We start from the raw sequence: 21,883 nt of genomic DNA on the forward strand, positions 1-21,883 counted from the left end.
CTTTGGGATAGGGCATAAAAAGAATATTAAATAATTTTCTTTATGAAAAATATAGCAATATCTGATGCTATATAAGTGCCAGTAATTCCTAATATGCATAGTTTTATTTTATTTTTAAAATTAGTCATTTTATCCCCACATCATTATTGAGTAATCCATTTTTCTTTGCTGATTTGAAATATTTATCATCAATTTTATAGATTTTTGTTTTTTTGCTCTTTAAGCCTTAATTTTCTATTTTGAAAGGTAATAGTTTGTTTCCTGTCTCAGAGAATTGCTATTCAACTCAAATGAAGTAATGCATGTCAAACTTAATTTGGTGAACACTATAAAAGGAAAATTTGACGATTTCCCCAAAGCCTAATATTGTGGTTCATTTTATATATATGTATACTTTTATATACAATTTTGTAGTTTATGGTTTTTTCATTTGACGTTATATTGTACATCCCTTGCCATATTTCTGCATGGTTGGCATTGTAAGTATCCTTCACTATCTAAATCTGTTTACTTCTTCAGTTTTGATAGTGGATTTGGATGTCCAGGGGGGTACTGCCTTATTTGAATTTATTTGGTTATACAAGTGGATAGCAAATAGCATGATAGTGAAGGAAGTATCCAAAAGTGTATTCAAATATATTTGGTTCCTGAGTTTAGATTGTGAGATTTTGGATATGAGGAATTTGTATAACAAGGGATGCCTATATTATCAAAGGATATTATACTAAACCTGTTGTAGTGGGTTCTTTTGTTGACAGAGAACAGAAAAACCCAACTCAGAGTGGCTCAGGGAATAAAAAGGAATTGATTGGCACACTTAACAAGAGGTTCAGTGGTTGAGTTTATCTGAGGCACAGCTGGATTCAGTGGCTCAGTGTTGATAAGGTTTTGCTGTGTGTTGAGTTAGTTCATTTCTTTTACTGCAGAGAGGCTTCTTCTATGCATTCAGAGAAGATGACTGCCAATAGCTCTAGATTTACATTTTTCTAGATTAGCAGCCCTAGTAGCGAAAAAAAATGCTTCTTTCCTAATAGTTACAGCAAATTTCCAATAGGGAATCTCAGTAAGCAGCCACTGTCACTAGGGGGAATGGAATAAACTGATTGGCTGGGCCTGGGTCACAACTAAGTGGGGGGTGAGATCAGTCCATTCAAACTGTGTCATATGACAAGGGAGGAGGAGGAATTCTTCAAAGGAAAACACATTACTTTCACCAGAAGAAGGTATAGATTACTTACGGGACAGACTAAACCAATAGATGTCCGTATACCTATGCTAAAGTGTGTCATACGATGACTCATTTTTTCCATCACCCTTTCTTTAGTTGAAATACTACAAGATGTTTTTTCTTTCAGCACCAAATTTGGCTTTTAGTTGGTATTGATGTACTATAGGTTAAAATTGGGCTGGGACTTCTCTGGTGGCGCAGTGGTTAAGACTCCACGCTCCCAATGCAGGGAGCCTGGGTTCGATCCCTGGTCAGGGAACTAGATCCCACATGCATGCTGCAACTAAGGAGCCTACAAGCTGCAACTAAGGAGCACACCTGCTGCAACTAAGGAGCACGCCTGCTGCAACCAAGACCCAGCACAACCAAATAAATAAAATAAAAATTAAAAAAAATTGGGCTCCTATAGCCTATCTAGTGATAAAGATCAGCTAACGTGTACTTTTTTTTTTGTCTTTATATTGAATTTGTTACAATATTGCTTCTGTTTTATGTTTTGGTATTTTGGCCGTGAGGCATGTGGGATCTTAGCTCCCCAACCAGGGATCAAACCCCCATCCCCTGCTTTGGAAGGTGAAGTCTTAACCACTGGAGCGCCAGGGAAGTCCCTAACATGCACTCTTGTCACATCTTATCTGAAAAGCTGTTCCTCAACCCATCCTTTTTTTTTTTTTTTAAATTCTTTCAGAAAACGTGTTTTTTCTTTCTGTGAGAGTTACCTGTCTACCTTTGACCTAAATCTTATTTTGTCTTGCTTACCAAAGAACCTTGGCTCATCAGACCTTCATTTTTTTAAGTTCTCAGTTCCTTTTTCTCTGCTTGATTCTATTTATAACCATAAAGGTGTGCTGCCAAGCCCCCTAATAAACATTTCACTCATACTTCTTCTCCTTTCTTTTATAGCAGATATGAGTAACACCTGCTAGTCTACTTGCCAATCTGTCACTTCCTGTTTAACTTCTTACAGTCCTTTTCTATTTTTTACTTTTCAGGGTCACCAGTGATGTCCTGAGACCTTTGTCTCAGGTGTAAACCTAGTATTACAGTATGTAAGGGCTATAAAGGGCCTTAGAGATATTTAACTCAACTTTCTTTTTCCATTTTGCTTGAAGTTATTTTGATTATACCCAACTTGCTTTTGGCTAGAATTTACATGGTATATCTTCTTTATTATTTTTTTTTTAACTTTCAGGTTCTGTATCCTCATATTATACATGTGTATCTATTGAAAACAGCACAGAGGTGGATTTTAAAAATCTGCTCTGGCAATCTTTGTCTTTTAACTGGAGCATTCACACTTAATACAGGTACTTATATATTTAGTATGCTTTCCATTTGCTCCATCTGTTCTAAATGCCCCCCTTGCCCTCCTTTATATTGATTATTTTTTATCATGCCGTATTTTCATTCTACTAGTTGTGAAGTTATACTTTTTCCCTATTTTTTTTAGTGGTTATCCTAGAATAGGGGTTGGCAAATGTTTTCTTTTAAGGGCCACATAATAGACATTTTTGGCTTTGTGGACTATATGGTCTCTGTCATAACTGCTCAGTTCTGCCACTGTAGTGCAAAAGCATCCATAGGTAATAGGAAACAGTATAAATTATAGAGGACTAGATGTTATCATCTAGATAGATGAGCACTGGGTTGAGACCAGAAACTGGGAGAATATTTTTATCTTTAAAGTGAGGTAGTGGAGGAGGAACTGTAAGATTGATTCAGAAAAAGAATCAACCTATCAGGAAGATGACAAGAAAAAGAATTGTCATGTGAGGGCAGTTTTAAGAATGAGAAGATGGCCACATTAGTCAAACACTACAGTGTGGTGTGTTAAGATGAGGCTTGAGAAGAGACCTCTGGATTTGGCAACCTTATGGTAATTGGTGACGTTTTTAAAGAACACTGGCAGTAGCTTGCTATGTGGAAAGGGTGGTAAGGGAGTGGAAAGTGGATATATAGACCACTGATTCCCAAATGCTGTTCTCTGGACCAGCAACAAAAGAATTGCCTAGTTGTCCCAACCTCAGAACCATTATTGGACCTAGAAATGTATATTTTTAAAATTTCCCTAGATGATTCTGATAAACACTCACGGATTGCTGTCAAGATATATTTAAGAGTGATTTTTTTTTTTTTTAATCAAAAAAAATGTTTTTGGCCATGCTGCGCAGCTTGCAGGATCTTAGTTCCCCAATCAGGGATCGAACTGGGGCCCCCTGCATTGGGAACTCAGAGTCCTAACCACTGGACTGCCAGGGAATTCCCTGCGAGTGATATTTTGAGGCAACACCTTCTTTCTTTCTTTTTTTTTTTTTTTTAAGACATCTTTATTGGGGTATAATTGCTTTACAATGGTGTGTTAGTCTCTGCTTTATAACAAAGTGAATCAGCTATACATATACATATGTTCCCATATGTCTTCCCTCTTGCGTCTCCCTCCCTCCCACTCTCCCTATCCCACCCCTCCAGGCTGTCGCAAAGCCCCGAGCTAATATCCCTGTGCCTGCGGCTGCTTCCCCCTAGCTATCTACCTTACTACGTTTATTAGTGTGTATATGTCCATGACTCTCTCTCGCCATGTCAAAACTCACCCTTCCCCCTCCCCATATCCTCAAGTCCGTTCTCCAGTAGGTCTGCGTCTTTATTCCTGTCTTACCCCTAGGTTCTTCATGACATTTTTTTCCCTTAAATTCCATATATATGTGTTAGCATACGGTGTCTTTTTCTTTCTGACTTACTTCACTCTGTATGACAGACTCTAGGTCTATACATCTCATTACAAATAGCTCAATTTCATTTCTTTTTAAGGCTGAGTAATATTCCATTGTGTATATGTGCCACATCTTCTTTATCCATTCATCTGATGATGGGCGCTTAGGTTGTTTCCATCTCCGGGCTATTGTAAATAGAGCTGCAATGAACATTTTGGTACATGACTCTTTTTGAATTTTGGTTTTCTCAGGGTATATGCCCAGTAGTGGGATTGCTGGGTCATATGGTAATTCTATTTGTAGTTTTTTAAGGAACCTCCATACTGTTCTCCATAGTGGCTGAACCAATTCACATTCCCACCAGCAGTGCAAGAGTGTTCCCTTTTCTCCACACCCTCTCCAGCATTTATTGTTTCTAGATTTTTTGACGATGGCCATTCTGACTGGTGTGAGATGATATCTCATTGTAGTTTTGATTTGCATTTCTCTAATGATTAATGATGTTGAGCATTCTTTCATGTGTTTGTTGGCATTCTGTATATCTTCTTTGGAGAAATGTCTATTTAGGTCTTCTGCCCATTTTTGGATGGGGTTTTTTGTCTTTTTGTTATTGAGCTGCATGAGCTGCTTGTAAATTTTGGAGATTAATCCTTTGTCAGTTGCTTCATTTGCAAATGTTTTCTCCCATTCTGAGGGTTGTCTTTTGGTCTTGATTATGGTTTCCTTTGCTGTGCAAAAGCTTTGAAGTTTCATTAGGTCCCATTTGTTTATTTTTGTTTTTATTTCCATTACTCTAGGAGGTGGGTCAGAAAGGATCTTGCTGTGATTTATGTCATAGAGTGTTCTTCCTATGTTTTCCTCTAAAAGTTTGATAGTTTCTGGCCTTACATTTAGGTCTTTAATCCATTTTGAGCTTATTTTTGTGTATGGTGTTAGGGAGTGATCTAATCTCATACTTTTACATGTACCTGTCCAGTTTTCCCAGCACCATTTATTGAAGAGGCTGTCCTTTCTCCACTGTACATTCCTGCCTCCTTTATCAAAGGTAAGGTGTCCATATGTGCGTGGGTTTATCTCTGGGCTTTCTATCCTGTTCCACTGATCTATCTTTCTGTTTTTGTGCCAGTACCATACTGTCTTGATTACTGTTGCTTTGTAGTGTAGTCTGAAGTCAGGGAGCCTGATTCCTCCAGCTCCTTTTTTCGTTCTCAAGATTGCTTTGGCTATTCGGGGTCTTTTGTGTTTCCATACAAATTGCGAAATTTTTTGTTCTAGTTTTGTGAAAAATGCCAGTGGTAGTTTGATAGGGATTGCATTGAATCTGTAGATTGCTTTGGGTAGTAGAGTCATTTTCACAATGTTGATTCTTCCCATCCAAGAACATGGTATATCTCTCCATCTATTTGTATCATCTTTAATTTCTTTCATCAGTGTCTTATAATTTTCTGCATACAGGTCTTTCGTATCCTTAGGTAGGTTTATTCCTAGATATTTTATTCTTTTTGTTGCAATGGTAAATGAGAGTGTTTTCTTGATTTCACTTTCAGATTTTTCATCATTAGTATATAGGAATGCCAGAGATTTCTGTGCATTAATTTTGTATCCTGCTACTTTACCAAATTCATTGATTAGCTCTAGTAGTTTTCTGGTAGCATCTTTAGGATTCTCGATGTATAGTATCACGTCATCTGCAAACAGTGACAGCTTTACTTCTTCTTTTCCGATTTGGATTCCTTTTATTTCCTTTTCTTCTCTGATTGCTGTGGCTAAAACTTCCAAAACTATGTTGAATAAGAGTGGTGAGAGTGGGCAACCTTGTCTTGTTCCTGATCTTAGTGGAAATGCTTTCAGTTTTTCACCATTGAGGATGATGTTTGCTGTGGGCTTGTCATATATGGCCTTTATTATGTTGAGGAAAGTTCCCTCTATGCTTACTTTCTGGAGGGTTTTTATCATAAATGGGTGTGAGGCAACACCTTCTTTCTAAACACAAAGCAAAGACTGATAAAGTAACAAAAAGAGAAAACTGAATTGACATAAATGGGGCTCAAAAAAGTAACCATTTCTATTTTGGAAAGAGAATAGAACACAAAGCAGTGACTGGGGCTTATGTCTGGGAGCTTGCAGGGAAAGCATCTGAGGTTTTGGCCTCTGAGATAATGTGGAAGTGTCATTGGAATTGGGCTCACTGTTGGTAACCATGGGCTGCCTTTTTTTTTTTTTTTTTTTTGGCCATGCCGTGCGGCATGCGAGATCTTAATTCCCCGACCAGGTATCGAACCTGTGTCTCCTGCATTGAGAGCATGGATTCTTAACCACTGCACTGCCAGAGAAATCCCCTGGGGCTGCCATATTATTCACCTTTATAGATCAGACTACAGTTATGCAGTGCATCTCCTGAAATAGTACACAGCACAGCCTGCATGACTGTAAGGAGTAGCTTTGCTGCTTTCTATTGCCAGAAGCCACAGTTTATACGAGGCTTTATACCTACGGATTCAGGGGAACACAAACACAGCTTTACAGCTAGAAACCTCCTAGCTTAGAGCATATTCTTACTGTTACTGCAGGACAGATCTCCTGATTTGAATAGGCCAACTGTAAGAAAAATATTTATGAGATAACTGGGGAAATCACACACTGACTGACCAGTTGTATTAAAAAATATTAATTTTTAAAGGTGTGATTAATGGTATTGTGGCTTTGTTTAAAAAAAGTAGTAAATAGTGGGTTCTTAGTAAATGCTGGTTTGAAAAACAAAAGTCTTCCATCAAAAAGTTCACCTCTAAAGCTAAGTTCTCAAACAAATTAAGTCATCTAATGCTGAGAAACATATGAAATAAAAACAATCAGAAGAGCAGTTCAGGCTGATGACATTAAAATATGAGTCTGAAAAATATCAGATTATATATTATTTAGGATTTTCAAGGAGGTAAGTAAGTGAGTAGTATCTCTAAAAACTATATGACATACAGAGTGGAGTAAGTCAGAAAGAAAAAAACAAATACCGTATGCTAACACATATATATGGAATCTAAGGAAAAAAAAAAGGTCATGAAGAACCTAGGGGTAAGACGGGAATAAGGACATAGACCTGCTAGAGAATGGACTTGAGGATATGGGGAGGGGGAAGGGTAAGCTGTGACAAAGTGAGAGAGTGGCATGGACATATATACACTACCAAACGTAAACTAGATAGCGAGTGGGAAGCAGCTGCATAGCACAGGGAGATCAGCTCGGTGGTTTGTCACCACCTAGAGGGGTGGGATGGGGAGGGTGGGAGGGAGATGCAAGAGGGAAGAGTTGTGGGGACATATGTATATGTATAACTGATTCACTTTGTTGTAAAGCAGAAACTAACACACCATTGTAAAGCAATTATACTCCAATAAAGATGTTAAGAAAAACCCAACACTGTATGAAAATGACAGAAACCTTAGAAGTGAAAACAGTGTGATTAAAGATAACACATGGTGTTCATGAATGGGAAGTCAGTCTTTTCCAGTATTAATCTGTAAAATCATTGCAATGTCCATCAAAACGCCAAAAGTTTTTTTCATTGTAGTTGATATGCTGATCTTAAAATTTTTATAGAACATAACCGAAGAAACATTAAAGAGGAACAAATTGAGGTGTATGCCCTCCAGATATCAAAACTTATAATAGAGCAGTAATAGGTAAGACAGGCTTATTGATGGATAAATAGACTAGTGGAAAACAATACAGAGCCCAGAACAGATTGATACTTATCTGGAATTTGCCACATCACAGAGGTGGCATTATAAGCCAGTGGGGAAAGATTAGACTCTTCATTGTGATGCTGGTTCATTTGCTAATCTGAATTGACTTGAAAATAATTACAAGCCCTATCTCACAGCATACGTGAAAATAAGTTCTGTATGCGTTAAAAGACCTACGCAAAATTTAGGCCTTTTAGAAGAAAAGATAATAACTTTATATCCTTAGGATAAAGGAGGATGTTAAAAAACGATACCAGGAGATAATAGTATGTAGGTTTTAGAGCCAGACTGCCTGCTTCAAATCTCAACTTTATTACATTTGGTCAAGTTCTGTAAAATTTCTGTGTTTTCTCATTTGTAAAATGAGGATGATGATGATAAAAACAACCCTGAGGGAGGAATTGTGAGGATTAAATAATCCATGTGCAATGCTTAGAAAAATGACTAGTACAGATAAGCACATAATAAGAGTTAACTGCAATTGTTGTTAATGTTGCTTCTTAAAAAAGAAATAATAACCTGTAAAATATTGATAAATTTATTAAAAATAAAACTTCTCTACAACAAAAGGCAACATGAACAAAATAGAAAGATAAGCTACAGAATGGTAGGAGATATTTGTCACTCATTCAGCTGAAATTGATTAATATCCAGGATATATGAAAAATCATTCAAATTAATAAGGAAAAGACAAGTCAAAAGGGGAAAATGAATAAACAATCATAGCCCCAATGGCAAATGATAGGATAAGTGTTGCCCCTCCTTACTAGTCATGAAGGAAATACAAATTGAAGTAATGAAATACCTTTTTATATTTCTTATATTGGCACAAACTCAAGTCTGACAATACTGACTTTTGGTAAGGAGGCAGAGAAACATGAGCTCTTCCTACACCAGCTGTGAAATAGTCAGTTGGTACAACTGCTTTGGAGAGCATTTTGTTAATATCTAGTAAAGTTGAAGGTGCTTAAAACTCAGCAATTTCACTCTTAGGTCTATAGTCCAGAGAAATTCTAGCAAAGGTACATGAAGAGACATGTATGAGAATTGCAGCATTGCTTTAATAGTGTAATACTGGAAACATTTTAAGCGTTCAATGGAAGGATTTAGTGTAGTAGATTGATAAATTGTGGTTTAATTAATAGTAGATTGATAAATTGTAGTATAAGCATACAATGGGAGTTTTTGAAAAACAGACTTTATTTTTTAGGACAGTGTTAGGTTCACAGCAAAATTGAGTGGAAAGTAGAGAGATTTCCTGTACATCCCCTGCCTGCCCCCACATATGCATAGCCTCACCCATTATCAGCATCTCCCACTAGAGTGGTACATTTCTTACAATTAATGAGCCAACATACCATGTCATATTGCTTGGCAATTAATGAACGTTACATGTATCAGCATTTATAAATAGAAAAGACAATGTTAAGTTACAGTGAGATGCAGACTATTTGGTATAGCAATTTTTTTAAAGCTTAAAAATTGGAAACAATACTATCTATAATTTATGGGGCCCCACATATGTAGTAAAAATATAAAAGCATGTATGGGAATAATACCAACCTCAGGATAATGGTTACCTCTGCAGAGCAAAGGAAGGAGCTTTAATTATCTCTCTAATATTTTGTTTGTTTATAAAATAATCTGGAGTGATTACAGCAGTTTTCAAACGGTGAATTTGGGTAGTAGATTTATGGCTGCTTTTTATATGTTCTATAGTATTCTCTGCTTTTGAAAGATCATCTAGGAAAAAGGTAAACAGAGTATCTTCATTAGAGAGGACTTTGACAAAAGTAGTGTAGTAGTCTGAGAGAAGCAACTGAAGGTATTTTTCTTTTTTAAAAAAGTAACAGCATCTATATGTTAAAGGATGCAATAAGTGAAAAAGTAAAGATGGATAGCATATGGGAGCTGTTTTTTTTTTTTGCGGTACGCGGGCCTCTCACTGTTGTGGCCCCTCCCGCTGTGGAGCACAGGCTCCGGACGCGCAGGCCCAGTGGCCATGGCTCACGGGCCCAGCTGCTCCGCGGCATGTGGGATCCTCCCGGACCGGGGCACGAACCCGTGTCTCCTGCATCGGCAGGCGGACTCTCAACCACTGTGCCACCAGGGAAGCCCTGGGAGCTGTTTTTTGATGGGGCAAGATACTGATGGAGATGCTAAGAAATGGGAAGGGTCTGGAACATTTTCTCTGTAGACAGAAATGGAAGAACAGAGATGAGATGAAAATAGGAATACATTTTGAGTTGGAGAAGTCATTTAAAAGAAATCACTGTTTTCTCAGGTATAAAAGTTGAAATCATTCTTTCAGAGGTGTGATATATGTGGGGTTTGAGAAAATTGGAGGGTATGCAGAATACTTGTAAGAAATGAAATAAAGTTAGATAAAAAGGCAGCATTGAAGGAAAAGGGAAGGTTGAATAAAATTTGTAATGGTGCCTAGTTGTATAATTTTGTCAGCTTTGTTCAGCAAGCCAGGGGCAGGATCAATTTTGTTGCTCCCATTACGTCTTCACCTTAAGGGAGGCAGAGTCCAGAAGTCCTTGAAAATATGTCTGTTCTATAGCAGGTTTCTCTCATTGTTTTCTTGGCTATAACTTCATCTAGTTTAACTTCTGTTTATCTGATCTCATCTTCTTACTGTTTTTAATTTCACAAATTTTTGCTCTATTGATGCACTCTTTCTCGGTTTTGCTTTAACCTTAAGAGCTTTTGGGTGTGGGGTGATAAAATTTGTGTGACTGTTCTGTCCACCTTAAGCCAGTCTTCAGTGAGGCTCTTTTCATATATAAAGAAAGAACTTGATTCTATTCCCAGGTAACTTAGAAACATTCAAGATAGTAGAGGACAAATTAATTTTTACTCTTTGGGTTTGGAATTATTAATATAACAAAAGACTGAAAAAATTTTGGCTGTTTTGGGAAGTGTACAGATTTGGACAATAATATGAAATATTATGTGATCTCAACGAGACTGTCTTCAAGAACGGTTCTTATACTAAGAGAAGAGTTAGGATTTTTTGTCCTAAAAGGTGTAATCAACTTGATTGTTAAGCCTCTTTTTTTTGAGCTTCAGAAAGCAGTGACTGTGTAATGTGACTTCTTAATGTTTCACATCTTTTATGTTGCAGCAGTTCTTTTGCCACGAAAATGATTTGTGCAGTCTTAAACACATACTATCCATGCTGATGGGACAGGATCCAATATGAATATAAATGATGGAGGAAGACGACGCTTTGAGGATAATGAACATACATTACGTATATATCCTGGGACAATTTCAGAAGGGACAATCTACTGTCCAATTCCTGCCAGAAAAAACTCCACGGCTGCTGAGGTGATTGACTCTCTTATAAACAGACTTCATCTTGACAAAACAAAATGTTACGTTCTAGCAGAGGTAAAAGAATTTGGTGGAGAAGAATGGATACTCAATCCAACAGACTGTCCAGTTCAGCGAATGATGTTGTGGCCCCGAATGGCTCTGGAAAATCGCCTGAGTGGAGAGGACTACCGTTTTCTTCTGAGAGAAAAAAACCTTGATGGATCAATCCATTATGGTAGTCTTCAGTCATGGCTACGGGTAACAGAAGAACGTCGCAGGATGATGGAACGGGGTTTTCTTCCACAGCCTCAACAAAAAGACTTTGATGATTTATGTAGCTTACCTGATTTGAATGAGAAAACTCTCTTAGAAAACCTACGAAATCGCTTTAAGCATGAAAAAATTTACACCTATGTTGGCAGTATTCTAATAGCTATTAACCCATTCAAGTTTCTTCCTATTTATAACCCCAAATATGTCAAAATGTATGATAACCACCAGTTGGGAAAACTTGAGCCTCACATTTATGCTGTGGCTGATGTAGCTTATCATGCCATGCTTCAGCGCAAAAGGAATCAGTGCATCGTGATTTCAGGAGAGAGTGGTTCTGGGAAGACTCAAAGCACAAACTTTCTTATTCATCACCTTACTGCCCTCAGTCAGAAAGGATTTGCCAGTGGAGTGGAACAAATTATTCTTGGAGCTGGACCAGTACTTGAGGTAAGTGTGTAGAAATACTTTTCTTACTCTTAAACATATCTTTAAAAAAATTAAAATTTGTTAGATGTGAGAAAATGAAATGAAACTAAATAGAAGTATAGACATCATTTTTAGTTACCAAGGAAAACTGGAAGATAGGAAACCAAAAAAAGGCAGTGTGGAAGATTGAAAGGTGTGACAGTGGCAATATTTTTTTCAAAGGATGTCTTTGGGCCATTTCAAAGGATGCAAAGGAAAGTTGATTGGAGTCAGATATATCCCCCTGTAAAGGGAAATAGCAGGGGCAGGACTCCTGTCTGTATTGGATTGTGGAAATAGGTAGTTGGGGAATATAGTCTTGTCAATATATTTTTATCTTTGCAGCCTTAAAATCTGTGCCTAGGATTGAAATTCTAAGGGTTCATTTTTGAAAATGCAGAGAATATGGAAAAATTTTTTAGTTCTGTGTTTTAGAAGTAATACCATCAAGGGTAGAAAGGAAAGAGAGTACACTATTTTTGTTTTAGAGCTGAAAGGAAAGGTAATATTACTTGTTTTTTGAAAGAGATTTTTGTGAGGTATAATTGCACATATTTAAAGTGTACAATTGGATAAATTTGACATATGTATTGATATATACCCATGAAACCACCACCACAGTCAAGATACTGAACATATCCATTATCCCTAAAGTGTTCTCATATACCTTTGTAATGCCTCTTTCTCACCCTTTCTAGCCCACTCATCTATAAGAAACCACTTATGTGCTTTCTGTCACTGTAGGTTAGTCTCTACATTCTATAATTTTATATAAATGGAATCATGTAGTATGTACTGTTTTATGTTTGACTTCTCTTACTTGGTTTAATTATTTTGTGTGTGTGTCAATAATTGATTCCTTTTGCTAAGACAGTATTCCATTGTATGGATATACCACACTTTGTTTATTCATTCATCTTTTGATGGACATATACGTTGTTTCCACTTTTTGGCTATAACACATAAAGTATTCAAGTTTTTGTGTGGACATACGCTGTCTTTTCTCTTGGGTAAATAGCTAGGAGTGGAATGACTGGGTCATATGATAGGTATCTGTTTAACTTTTTAAGAAACTGCCGAACTTATGTATAAATTTTACATACTATTTTATATTCCCACCAAACAGTATATACAGTTTCAGTTATTCCATATCTCTGCTAACCCTTGTTATAGTCATTCTTTCTAATTTTAGCCATTCAAATAGGTATACAATGGTATCTCATGATTTTAATTTGCATTCTATAATAACTAATGATGTGAGCACCTTTTCATGTGTTTATTTGCGACCTATATATGTTCCTTGGTGAAGTGTCTGTCAAAATCTATTGCCCAACTTGTTATTGTTGTGTTTTGAGAGTTCTTTGTGTATGCTGGGTGCAGATCCTTTATCAGACATGTTTTGAAAATATATATACATTTTTCCCAGGTTTAACCCTCTCTTTTTTAAAATTTAAATTTTTTAATTTTTTTACTGAAGTATAGTTGATTTACAATGTTGTGTTAGTTTTGGATGTACAGCAAAATGATTCAGTTATACATATACATACATATTCTTTTTCACATTCTTTTCCATGTGGTTTATTACAGGATATTAAATATAGTTTCCTGTACTATACAGTAGTACCTTGTTGTTTATCTATTTTATATATAGTATATAGTTTGTATCTGCTAATCCCAAAGTCCTAATTTATCCCTCTTCCACTCCCTTTCCCAAACCTTTGGTAACCATAAGTTTGTTTTCTATGTCTATGAGTCTGTTTCTTAGCAGTCAAAAACTTCCAAAAAAAAAAAAAAATTGCCCAGGACCAGATGACTTCACTGATGAATTCTACTAAACATTTAAAGAAGAATTAACACAAATCCTTCAAAAATTCTTCCAAGAAATAGAACAGGAGGGAGGAACACTTTCTAATTTTATAAGGCCCAAAATATTTCACTGATACCAAAATTAAACAAAGACACCGCAACAAAAGAAAATTACAGACTGATATCCCTTGAAACACAAACATTCTTAAAGAAATACTGGCAAACTTAATTCAGCAAAATATAAAAAGAAGTATACACCATGGTAAAGTAGGATTTATATTAAGGAATGAAAGTTTGGTTAAACAATACAAAAATAAATGTATTATACAATATTAATAGACTAAAGGACAAAAGCCACACCATCATCAGAATAGATACAGAAAAAGCATTTGACAAAAACAACACCCTTTCATGATTAAAAAAACAAAACAAATAAACAAAACCATACTCTCAACAAACTAGGAATAGGAAGGAACTTTCTCAATCTGATTAAAAACACCTATTAAAAATTATAAGTTAACATACTTAATGGTGAAAGACTGAAAGCTTTCTCCCTTTGATCAGAAAGAAGACACAGATGTCTGCTCTCACCATTTCTTTTTTTTTTTAAATATTTATTTTATTTGGGTGCACTGGGTCTTAGTTGCCGCTCGCAGGCTCCTTAGTTGTAGCTCCTGACTCTTTGGTTGTGTCATGTGGGCTACTTAGTTGTAGCATGTGGACTTCTTAGTTGTGGCATGTGGACTCCTTAGTTGCAGCAGGAGGACTCCTTAGTACTCCTTAGTTGCAGCTCGTCAGTTCCTTAGTTGTAGCATGTGAACTCTTAGTTGCGACATGCATGTGGGATCTAGTTCCCAGACCAGGGATCGAACCTGGGAACCCTTCATTGGTAGCATGGAGTCTTAACCACTGCATCACCATTTTTTTCCCTTTTTTTCTCTTTCTCGCTCTCTTTTTTGGTAGTGAAATGTAGTTGATTTCTAATGTTGTGTTAGTTTCTCGTGTACAACAGAGTGATTCACTTATACATATATATACATATTCTTTTCCATCATAGGTTATTACAAGATATGAATATAGTTAGTTCCCTGTGCTATACAATAGGTCCTTATTGTTTATTTATTTTATATGTAGTAGTGTGTATCTGCTAATCTCAAATTCCAAATTTATCCCTCTCCCACCCCCTTTCCTCTTTGGTAACCACAAATTTGTTCTCCGTGCCTGTGAGTCTGTTTTGTAAGTAAGTTTATTTGTGTCATATTTTAGATTCTACATATAAGTGGTATCACATGATATTGCTATCTTTCTCTTTCTGACTTCACTTAGTATGATAATCTCTAGGTCCATCCATGTTGTTGCAGATGGCATTATTTTCATTCTTTTTTATGGCCGAGTAGTATTCCATTGTGTATATATACCACATCTTTATCCATTCTTCTGTCCGTGGACATTTAGGTTGTTTCCATGTCTTGGCTATTTTAAGTGGTGCCACTATGAATATAAGGGTGCATGTGTCTTTTCGAATTATTTTCTCCAGACATATGCCCAGGAGTGGGATTGGTGGATCACATGGCAACTCTTTTTTTTAGGTTTTTTTTTAACAAACACACCTGTGGGAAAAGGTTGTTCTCAGTGAGTGATCTTCAAGTCAGGTCACAGAAAGATAACCCTTTGAATGAGGTTTTCTAGGAAAATGCCAAATAGGTCAAATTGTGAGTTATCTGTGGGACAAGGCTTTAACTCTAACCCTAGTCCGATCTTTCCAGTGGCTTCTAGGCTAGACTGCTTTTTCTAAAAAAACCCTGTAATCGTAGGGTGTCAGTTTTCTCTTCAGTGTGGAGCTAGGGAGAGGGAATTGGTAATCAGGTAAGTTAAAATGACACCAATACCTGCTTTTCTTACAGAGATCCAGCTGTTTTCCTTAATTAAATGTTCTTCTACAAAGGATTATTCCAAGCCCTTGTTAATTTCTAGAATCATCAAAAAGTTGATGTTACTTTTGACAAATAACAATTTTTGTTAGTCTTATTTGTTTTATGAAGGGGAGAGAAATTTCAGAGATCTTTACCATTTTCTCTGATCTCATTCTCAGTAATCTTTTCAAGAAGTCTAAGTAATAAAATGTATTTTATATATTTACGCATGTGGTTACTAATTCTGCTGTTCTCTATTCCTTACGTTGATCCATATTTGAACATGATAGCATTTTCCTTCTGCATGAAGGACTTCCTTAGTTCTTTTAGTGTGGGTTCACTTAATGATGAATATTTTCAGATTTGTATATCTGAAATTGTCTTTTATTTGCCTTTATTTTTTAATGATTTACTTTAAAAAGTAGATATTAAACTTAAAAGAAATAACTTTACAGTAAAATTCTATGAATTGTAAACATATTAGTGTAACCATTTATGGGTGTAGGTACAGAGTAGTTCCACTACCCTATGAAACTCCCTCATGCTATTCCTTATCTTCATACCCTCTGCCCTCCCATACTCCCATAACTTGTGGGAACTACTTGTTTGTTCTTCATTGCTGGTTGTTGTTTTTTTATTTTCAAAGTGTCATATAAATGGAATCATACAGTATGTAGTGTTTGGAGACTGGCTTCTTTTATTCAGCATTATGTCTTGAAGATTTCATTTAAGTTGTTGAATATGTGAGTTCAACAGTGGGTTCTTCCTTTTAAATTTAAATTTTATTGAGATATAACTTGAAATAAAATATAGCCATTTAAAATGTATGGTTTAGTGAATTTTGATAAATGCATATACCCTGTAACCACCATCATACAATCAAGCATAGAATATTTTCATTACCCCTTGTGTCCCTTTGTAGACATTTCCCACCCCCATCCCCATTCCCAGACAGCTTCTAATCTGCTTCTTTTTACTCTTGTTTTGACTTTTCTAGAATTTCATATTACAATATGTACTCTTGTGTATGGTTTCTTCCACTTAGCATAATGTTTAATATTTGTCAGTGTTGATGTCTGTACCAGTAGTTCCTTCTTTATTGCTAGGTAATATTTCATTGCATGGTGTATACTTTTGGTTATAACTTAGGAAACATATTTTTCATTCTTTCTAAAATAGTACTGTCATTCTGTTTTAAGGAGATATAATAAAGTGTAGTACATTATGTAATGAAACTTTATTTCCTTTATACTGTTCTAGAATTTTAATTCTTTTGATGTAATTATTCTTTTCCTAGCCCATTGCTATTTCAGTTAAGCAAGATTTAACAAATACATATGTATAAATATATCAAGAATATTTGCTGGCTCTGGAATGTGAAAGTGAAATCTGATTTGTAATGAGCAATAATTTTTTTTTTTTTTTTTTTTTTGCGGGGCCTCTCACTGCTGTGGCCTCTCCCGTTGCGGAGCACAGGCTCCAGACGCACGGGCTCAGCAGCCATGACTCACGGGCCCAGCCGCTCCGCGGCATGTGGGATCCTCCCGGACCGGGGCACAAACCCGCATCCCCTCCATCGGCAGGCGGACTCTCAACCACTGCGCCACCAGGGAAGCCTGGCAATAAATTTTTAAAATTAAGATTTATTTTACTGAATAGCATAAAATGCTGTCTACTTGGTTTCATTTCAAATGTTAGTTGCTTTCTTTTACTTTACCTGAACTATGAAAGTGAATTGCTTTTCTACTATCTCTTTAACATTATTTTATCTTTGAGCTGATCTAAGCAGGATTTTCCATTCTTAAAAAATAAAATTAATGAGAACTCTTTATTTTGACAGGCCTTTGGAAATGCAAAGACAGCTCATAATAACAATTCAAGTCGTTTTGGCAAGTTTATTCAAGTAAATTACCAAGAAACAGGCACTGTACTTGGGTAAGTAACAGTAGCAGGCTTTGGAGCGTGTTTATATTTTTGCCATTGCCCCTTGATAAACCATAGGTTGTTCATTTGCTTTTTAATGAGAATAGTGACATTAGTGTTTATATTAAATTTTTTTCTTCTCAATTATTTCTTTCTTTTGGAAAAGTTCAAACCTGAGAAAAGTTCTAAGAATAGTGTAACCCCCATATACCCTTAACTTAGATTTATAAGTTTTTAACAATTATATGCATTTGCTTTATCTTTCTATATTATTTCTACATTCATTTTTAAAATATTGTTTTTGAGTAAGTTGGGCAGGTAACTTGACCCCCTAATTACTGTATTTCCTAAAGCAACCACAATGACATTTTCCTACTTAATACTATTTTTTAAAAAAAATATCTTTATTGGAGTATAATTGCTTTACAATGTTGTGTTAGTTTCTGCTGTACAACAAACTGAATCAGCTATATGTATACATATATCCCCATATCCCCTCCCTCTTGAGCCCTAATACTATTTTATACTTAAGATATTTAATTTTGTCATAATAATAATTCTTATTATACAGTCTGTGATCAGAGTCCTCTGGTTGTGCCAGCAATATTCTTTATAACTTTTAAAAAAGTAATAGACTATTTTTAGAACAGTTTTAGGTTTATGACAAAAATTAATAGAAAGTACAGAGTTCCCATATACCTCTTCACCCTGTCCCCCAGTTTCCCCTCTTAATAATATCTTGCATTAGTGTGTTCCATTTGTGTTGTACCTTGAATGGGCTTTGACAGATGTATAAAGGTCTGTATTCACCCTGACAATATTATATGGAATAGTTTCACTGCCCTAAAAATCCCTGTGCTCCACCTGTTCATCCCTTCCCACCCACTAACCTTTGGCAACCACTGACCTTTTCACTGTCTTAATAGGTTTGCATTTTCCAGAATGTCACATGGTTGGAATTATATAGTACATAGCCTTTACAGATTGGATTCTTTGCTCCTTAGCAATAGGTATTGAAGGATCTTTCATGTCTTTCATGGCTTGGTTTTATTGGACTAATAAATTTTCGGATAATTGACATCTTTATGCTTTTTAGAAGTGTTTTTAGTTTCTTTATGTTTCTTGTTGAGTTTATTCCTAAGTATCTTATTTTATTTTTAATGTTGTTATTAAAGTGTGATTTTTCTCTTGCATTATATCTTATAAAATTGCACATTATTTGTATATGTGAAGGCTACTGATTTTTATACTAATTTTATATCTTGTTATCTTACTGAATTATTTTATTGTTTATATTAGTTTTACTGTTGTTTCTCGTAACATTTCTAGGTGTATTATCATATCTGTATAAATAAATACTTTAAATTTTTTTCCTGTTCCTTATATCTCTGGTTATTTTCTATCTTGTCTGATTACATACTCCTATACTGTGATAATATTGTTTTAGACCTTTGTGTGAATGCCTTTAATTTTCTTCACTAAGTAAAATACTGGCTTTAGAACATTTTATTGTGTTAATGAATTAAACATTGATTTTAATTTTCTTTGAGTGTTTTTGTCAGTAATGGCTGTTGTATTTTATCAAAGGCCTTTTTGGCATCTATGGAAATTAGCTTGATCTTCATTTTGGGATCTATTAATATTATTGTTATTTTGCATTCCTGGGGAAAAAATATCTGACTTGGTCAATACAAAGACACGAACACCCACAGACGTACACACACAGACATATTTATACACATACATATGTAAACTGGTTGTTGTGTTCTGCTTGCTAGTTTTTATTTATGATTTTTGTATCCATATTAATAAGTGCTATGTACTCACCCTCTATGCGAGTTCTTCCTTACGTCCTTTTTCCTTCTTGGATTGAATCTTATGTGTCTCTCTTGGTACATCCATAATATTCTGGTCATTGCTGTAAAATAAACCCTATCAACTCAGCATGATAGCTGCTAGTTTACCTGTTTTCTCCACTAGTTTGTAAACCCCTTGAGGACAGGTAGTATATCACTTATTTCTGTATTTGAACAGTGCTTAGCACAGTGCCCAGTTAATTAATACTTACTGAGTAAATTGGTAAATAATAAACTTATTTACCAGAATTTATTCCAGAATGTGGCAACAGCATGGATATATAAAAAAAGTATATCTTTGAGCCTTATTTAGTAGTCTGGTCAAACTATAATATCTGAAAGGATGTCCAGTGGTATTGAGCCTAGAAAGAAAGTAAAGTCTTTGTCACGGGAGGGTCTTATGTGCCATGTTTTGAACTTCTGACTTTATTTTGCTTTATTGAAAGAAAAAAAAAAGACTTAGGAGTTTATGAACTTAATGTGGATGACGCTAACAGTGTCCATAACACAATTATAGTGGTAAATGTACTCTGGAAGGCAGCTGTGCTCACCACTACACCACCAACACCAGTGCTACATGTACTCTGGATAGTATTCTTTATACTTTTGCATCTTCTCTGATAAAATATTTGTCTACTTTATATTAAGCTTTATTATTTATATCAGTCAATTTTATTTTTCTTCTAGTGCCTATGTTGAAAAGTATCTACTGGAGAAGTCCAGACTCGTTTATCAAGAGCATAATGAACGGTACATATTTTAATTTGTGTAATTAGATCGAGTTAACATTTGTATCATGTACATTGAGTTTTCAGATCTTTTTATATTATGACCTTTAACTCAGTTTATACCATGTATAACTTTATATATAATTGCTATTTCTCTCATGGGCAGAGTACTGTACTTTTTAAGAAGCTGCTAGGAGGTCTTTTTTTAAATGGGTATATAGAAATGTTGTCCTTTCTAAATTCTAGGCAAACTATCAGAACAGGAAAATAGTGGTATCTCAGGTGGTATCGTTTTGTGAGCGTTTTGCCTTTGGACCTTTTGTCATGTCTTGATGTTCTTTCTCTAATTTGAGAAAAGTTTTTAATAAAGCTCTTAATTTCATTGTAATCTTTGAGGTATATGGAATTTCAGAGATGACATATATGTAACTTTCTTTAGATGAGGAAGCCAAATACCAGAGAGGTAAATGATTTGCTTCATGTTATAATGAGACAAATGAAGAGCCAGAGTTTGAAGTTAAACAAACCTGTATTCAAATATTGGATATGCTTTTGGCATATCACCTAACTTCTCTGCTTCTTATATACTTTTTCTCATTTTGCAGATGGAAAACTATCCTAAGGTTGTTTAGAGGATTAAATGAAATAACGTTTATAAAATGCTCAGTGTAATAAAATTTCATTAAACATTATCATAATTAATTACCTGTAAGCTTAGGACTAGAACTCAGACTTTTCTGTTAATTTTTTTGTGGCTAGCTGATGAGGAAATCTGAATTAGAGATGTTTCAGAATGAAGGGAAGAGAGTTTGGGGAAGAGAATAGCCTCCTAAAGACTTGTAGAGCTAACAGATACGGCTATTAGAAGGTTATTAGTAACTTTTTCTAACACATTTTAATAGAGTGGTAGTGATGTAAGCCTGATTTCCTTGGTTTTGAAGAATCAATGGCAGGAGAAGATCCAGAGCTTATATAAACTGATTCTCTGTTATCTTGCTAGATTTGATTTGTAGATGTATGTATAGTACTTATTACATGTTGCTGGATTTGGCTTGCTAGTATTTTTCTTTTAACATTTTTATTGGAGTATAATTGCTTTACAATGGTGTGTTAGCTTCTGCTATATAACAAAGTGAATCAGTTATACATATACATATATCCCCATATCTCTTCCCTCTTGTGTCTGCCTCCCTCCCACCCTCCCTATCCCACCCTTCTAGCTAGTCACAAAGCACTGAGCTGATCTCCCTGTGCTATGCGACTGCTTCCCACTATCTGTTTTACATTTGGTAGTGTATATATGTCCATATATGAAATAATGTGATTTTTCTCCTTCAATTTGTTAATATGGTGTATCACATTGATTGATTTGCATATATTGAAGAATCCTTGCATTCCTGGGATAAACCCCACTTGATCATGGTGTACGATCCTTTTAACGTGCTGTTGGATTCTGTTTGCTAGTGTTTTGTTGAGGATTTTTGCATGTATGTTCATCAGTGATATTGGTCTGTAGTTTTCTTTTTTTGTGACATCTTTGTCTGGTTTTGGTATCAGGGTGATGGTGGCCTCATAGAATGAGTTTGGGAGTGTTCCTTCCTCTGCTATATTTTGGAAGAGTTTGAGAAGGATGGGTGTTAGCTCTTCTCTAAATGTTTGAAAACGCCCGTGAAGCCATCTGGTCCTGGGCTTTTGTTTGTTGGAAGTTTTTTTTTTTTTTTTTTTTGCGGTACACGGCCCTCTCACTGTTGTGGAGCACAGGCTCTGGATGCTCAGGCTCAGCGGCCATGGCTCACGGGCCCAGCCGCTCCGCGGCATGTGGGATCTTCCCAGACTGGGGCACGAACGCGTGTCCCCTGCATCGGCAGGCAGACTCTCAACCACTGTTCCACCAGGGAAGCCCCTGTTGGAAGATT

At 35.8% G+C, this 21,883-nt stretch overlaps 1 protein-coding gene across 6 annotated transcripts in view; it reads left to right on the top strand.

Annotated features, from left to right (window-relative positions):
• The window catches only part of MYO9A (myosin IXA), a 270,682-nt gene that overhangs the window by 37,254 nt on the left and 211,545 nt on the right, over nucleotides 1-21,883 (top strand). For 5 of the 6 annotated variants that reach the window (XM_032622165.1, XM_032622167.1, XM_032622168.1 and 2 more), the window contains exons 2-4: nucleotides 10,810-11,723; nucleotides 17,301-17,395; nucleotides 19,927-19,989. In XM_032622165.1, the coding sequence (XP_032478056.1) occupies nucleotides 10,884-11,723; nucleotides 17,301-17,395; nucleotides 19,927-19,989 (998 nt within the window). In that variant the 5' untranslated portion in view covers nucleotides 10,810-10,883. The remainder of the gene's footprint in view (nucleotides 1-10,809; nucleotides 11,724-17,300; nucleotides 17,396-19,926; nucleotides 19,990-21,883) is intronic. The other variant, XM_032622166.1, reaches the window with a different exon arrangement.

Source organism: Phocoena sinus, chromosome 2, assembly GCF_008692025.1.
Source record: "Phocoena sinus isolate mPhoSin1 chromosome 2, mPhoSin1.pri, whole genome shotgun sequence".
NCBI lineage: Eukaryota > Metazoa > Chordata > Mammalia > Artiodactyla > Phocoenidae > Phocoena > Phocoena sinus.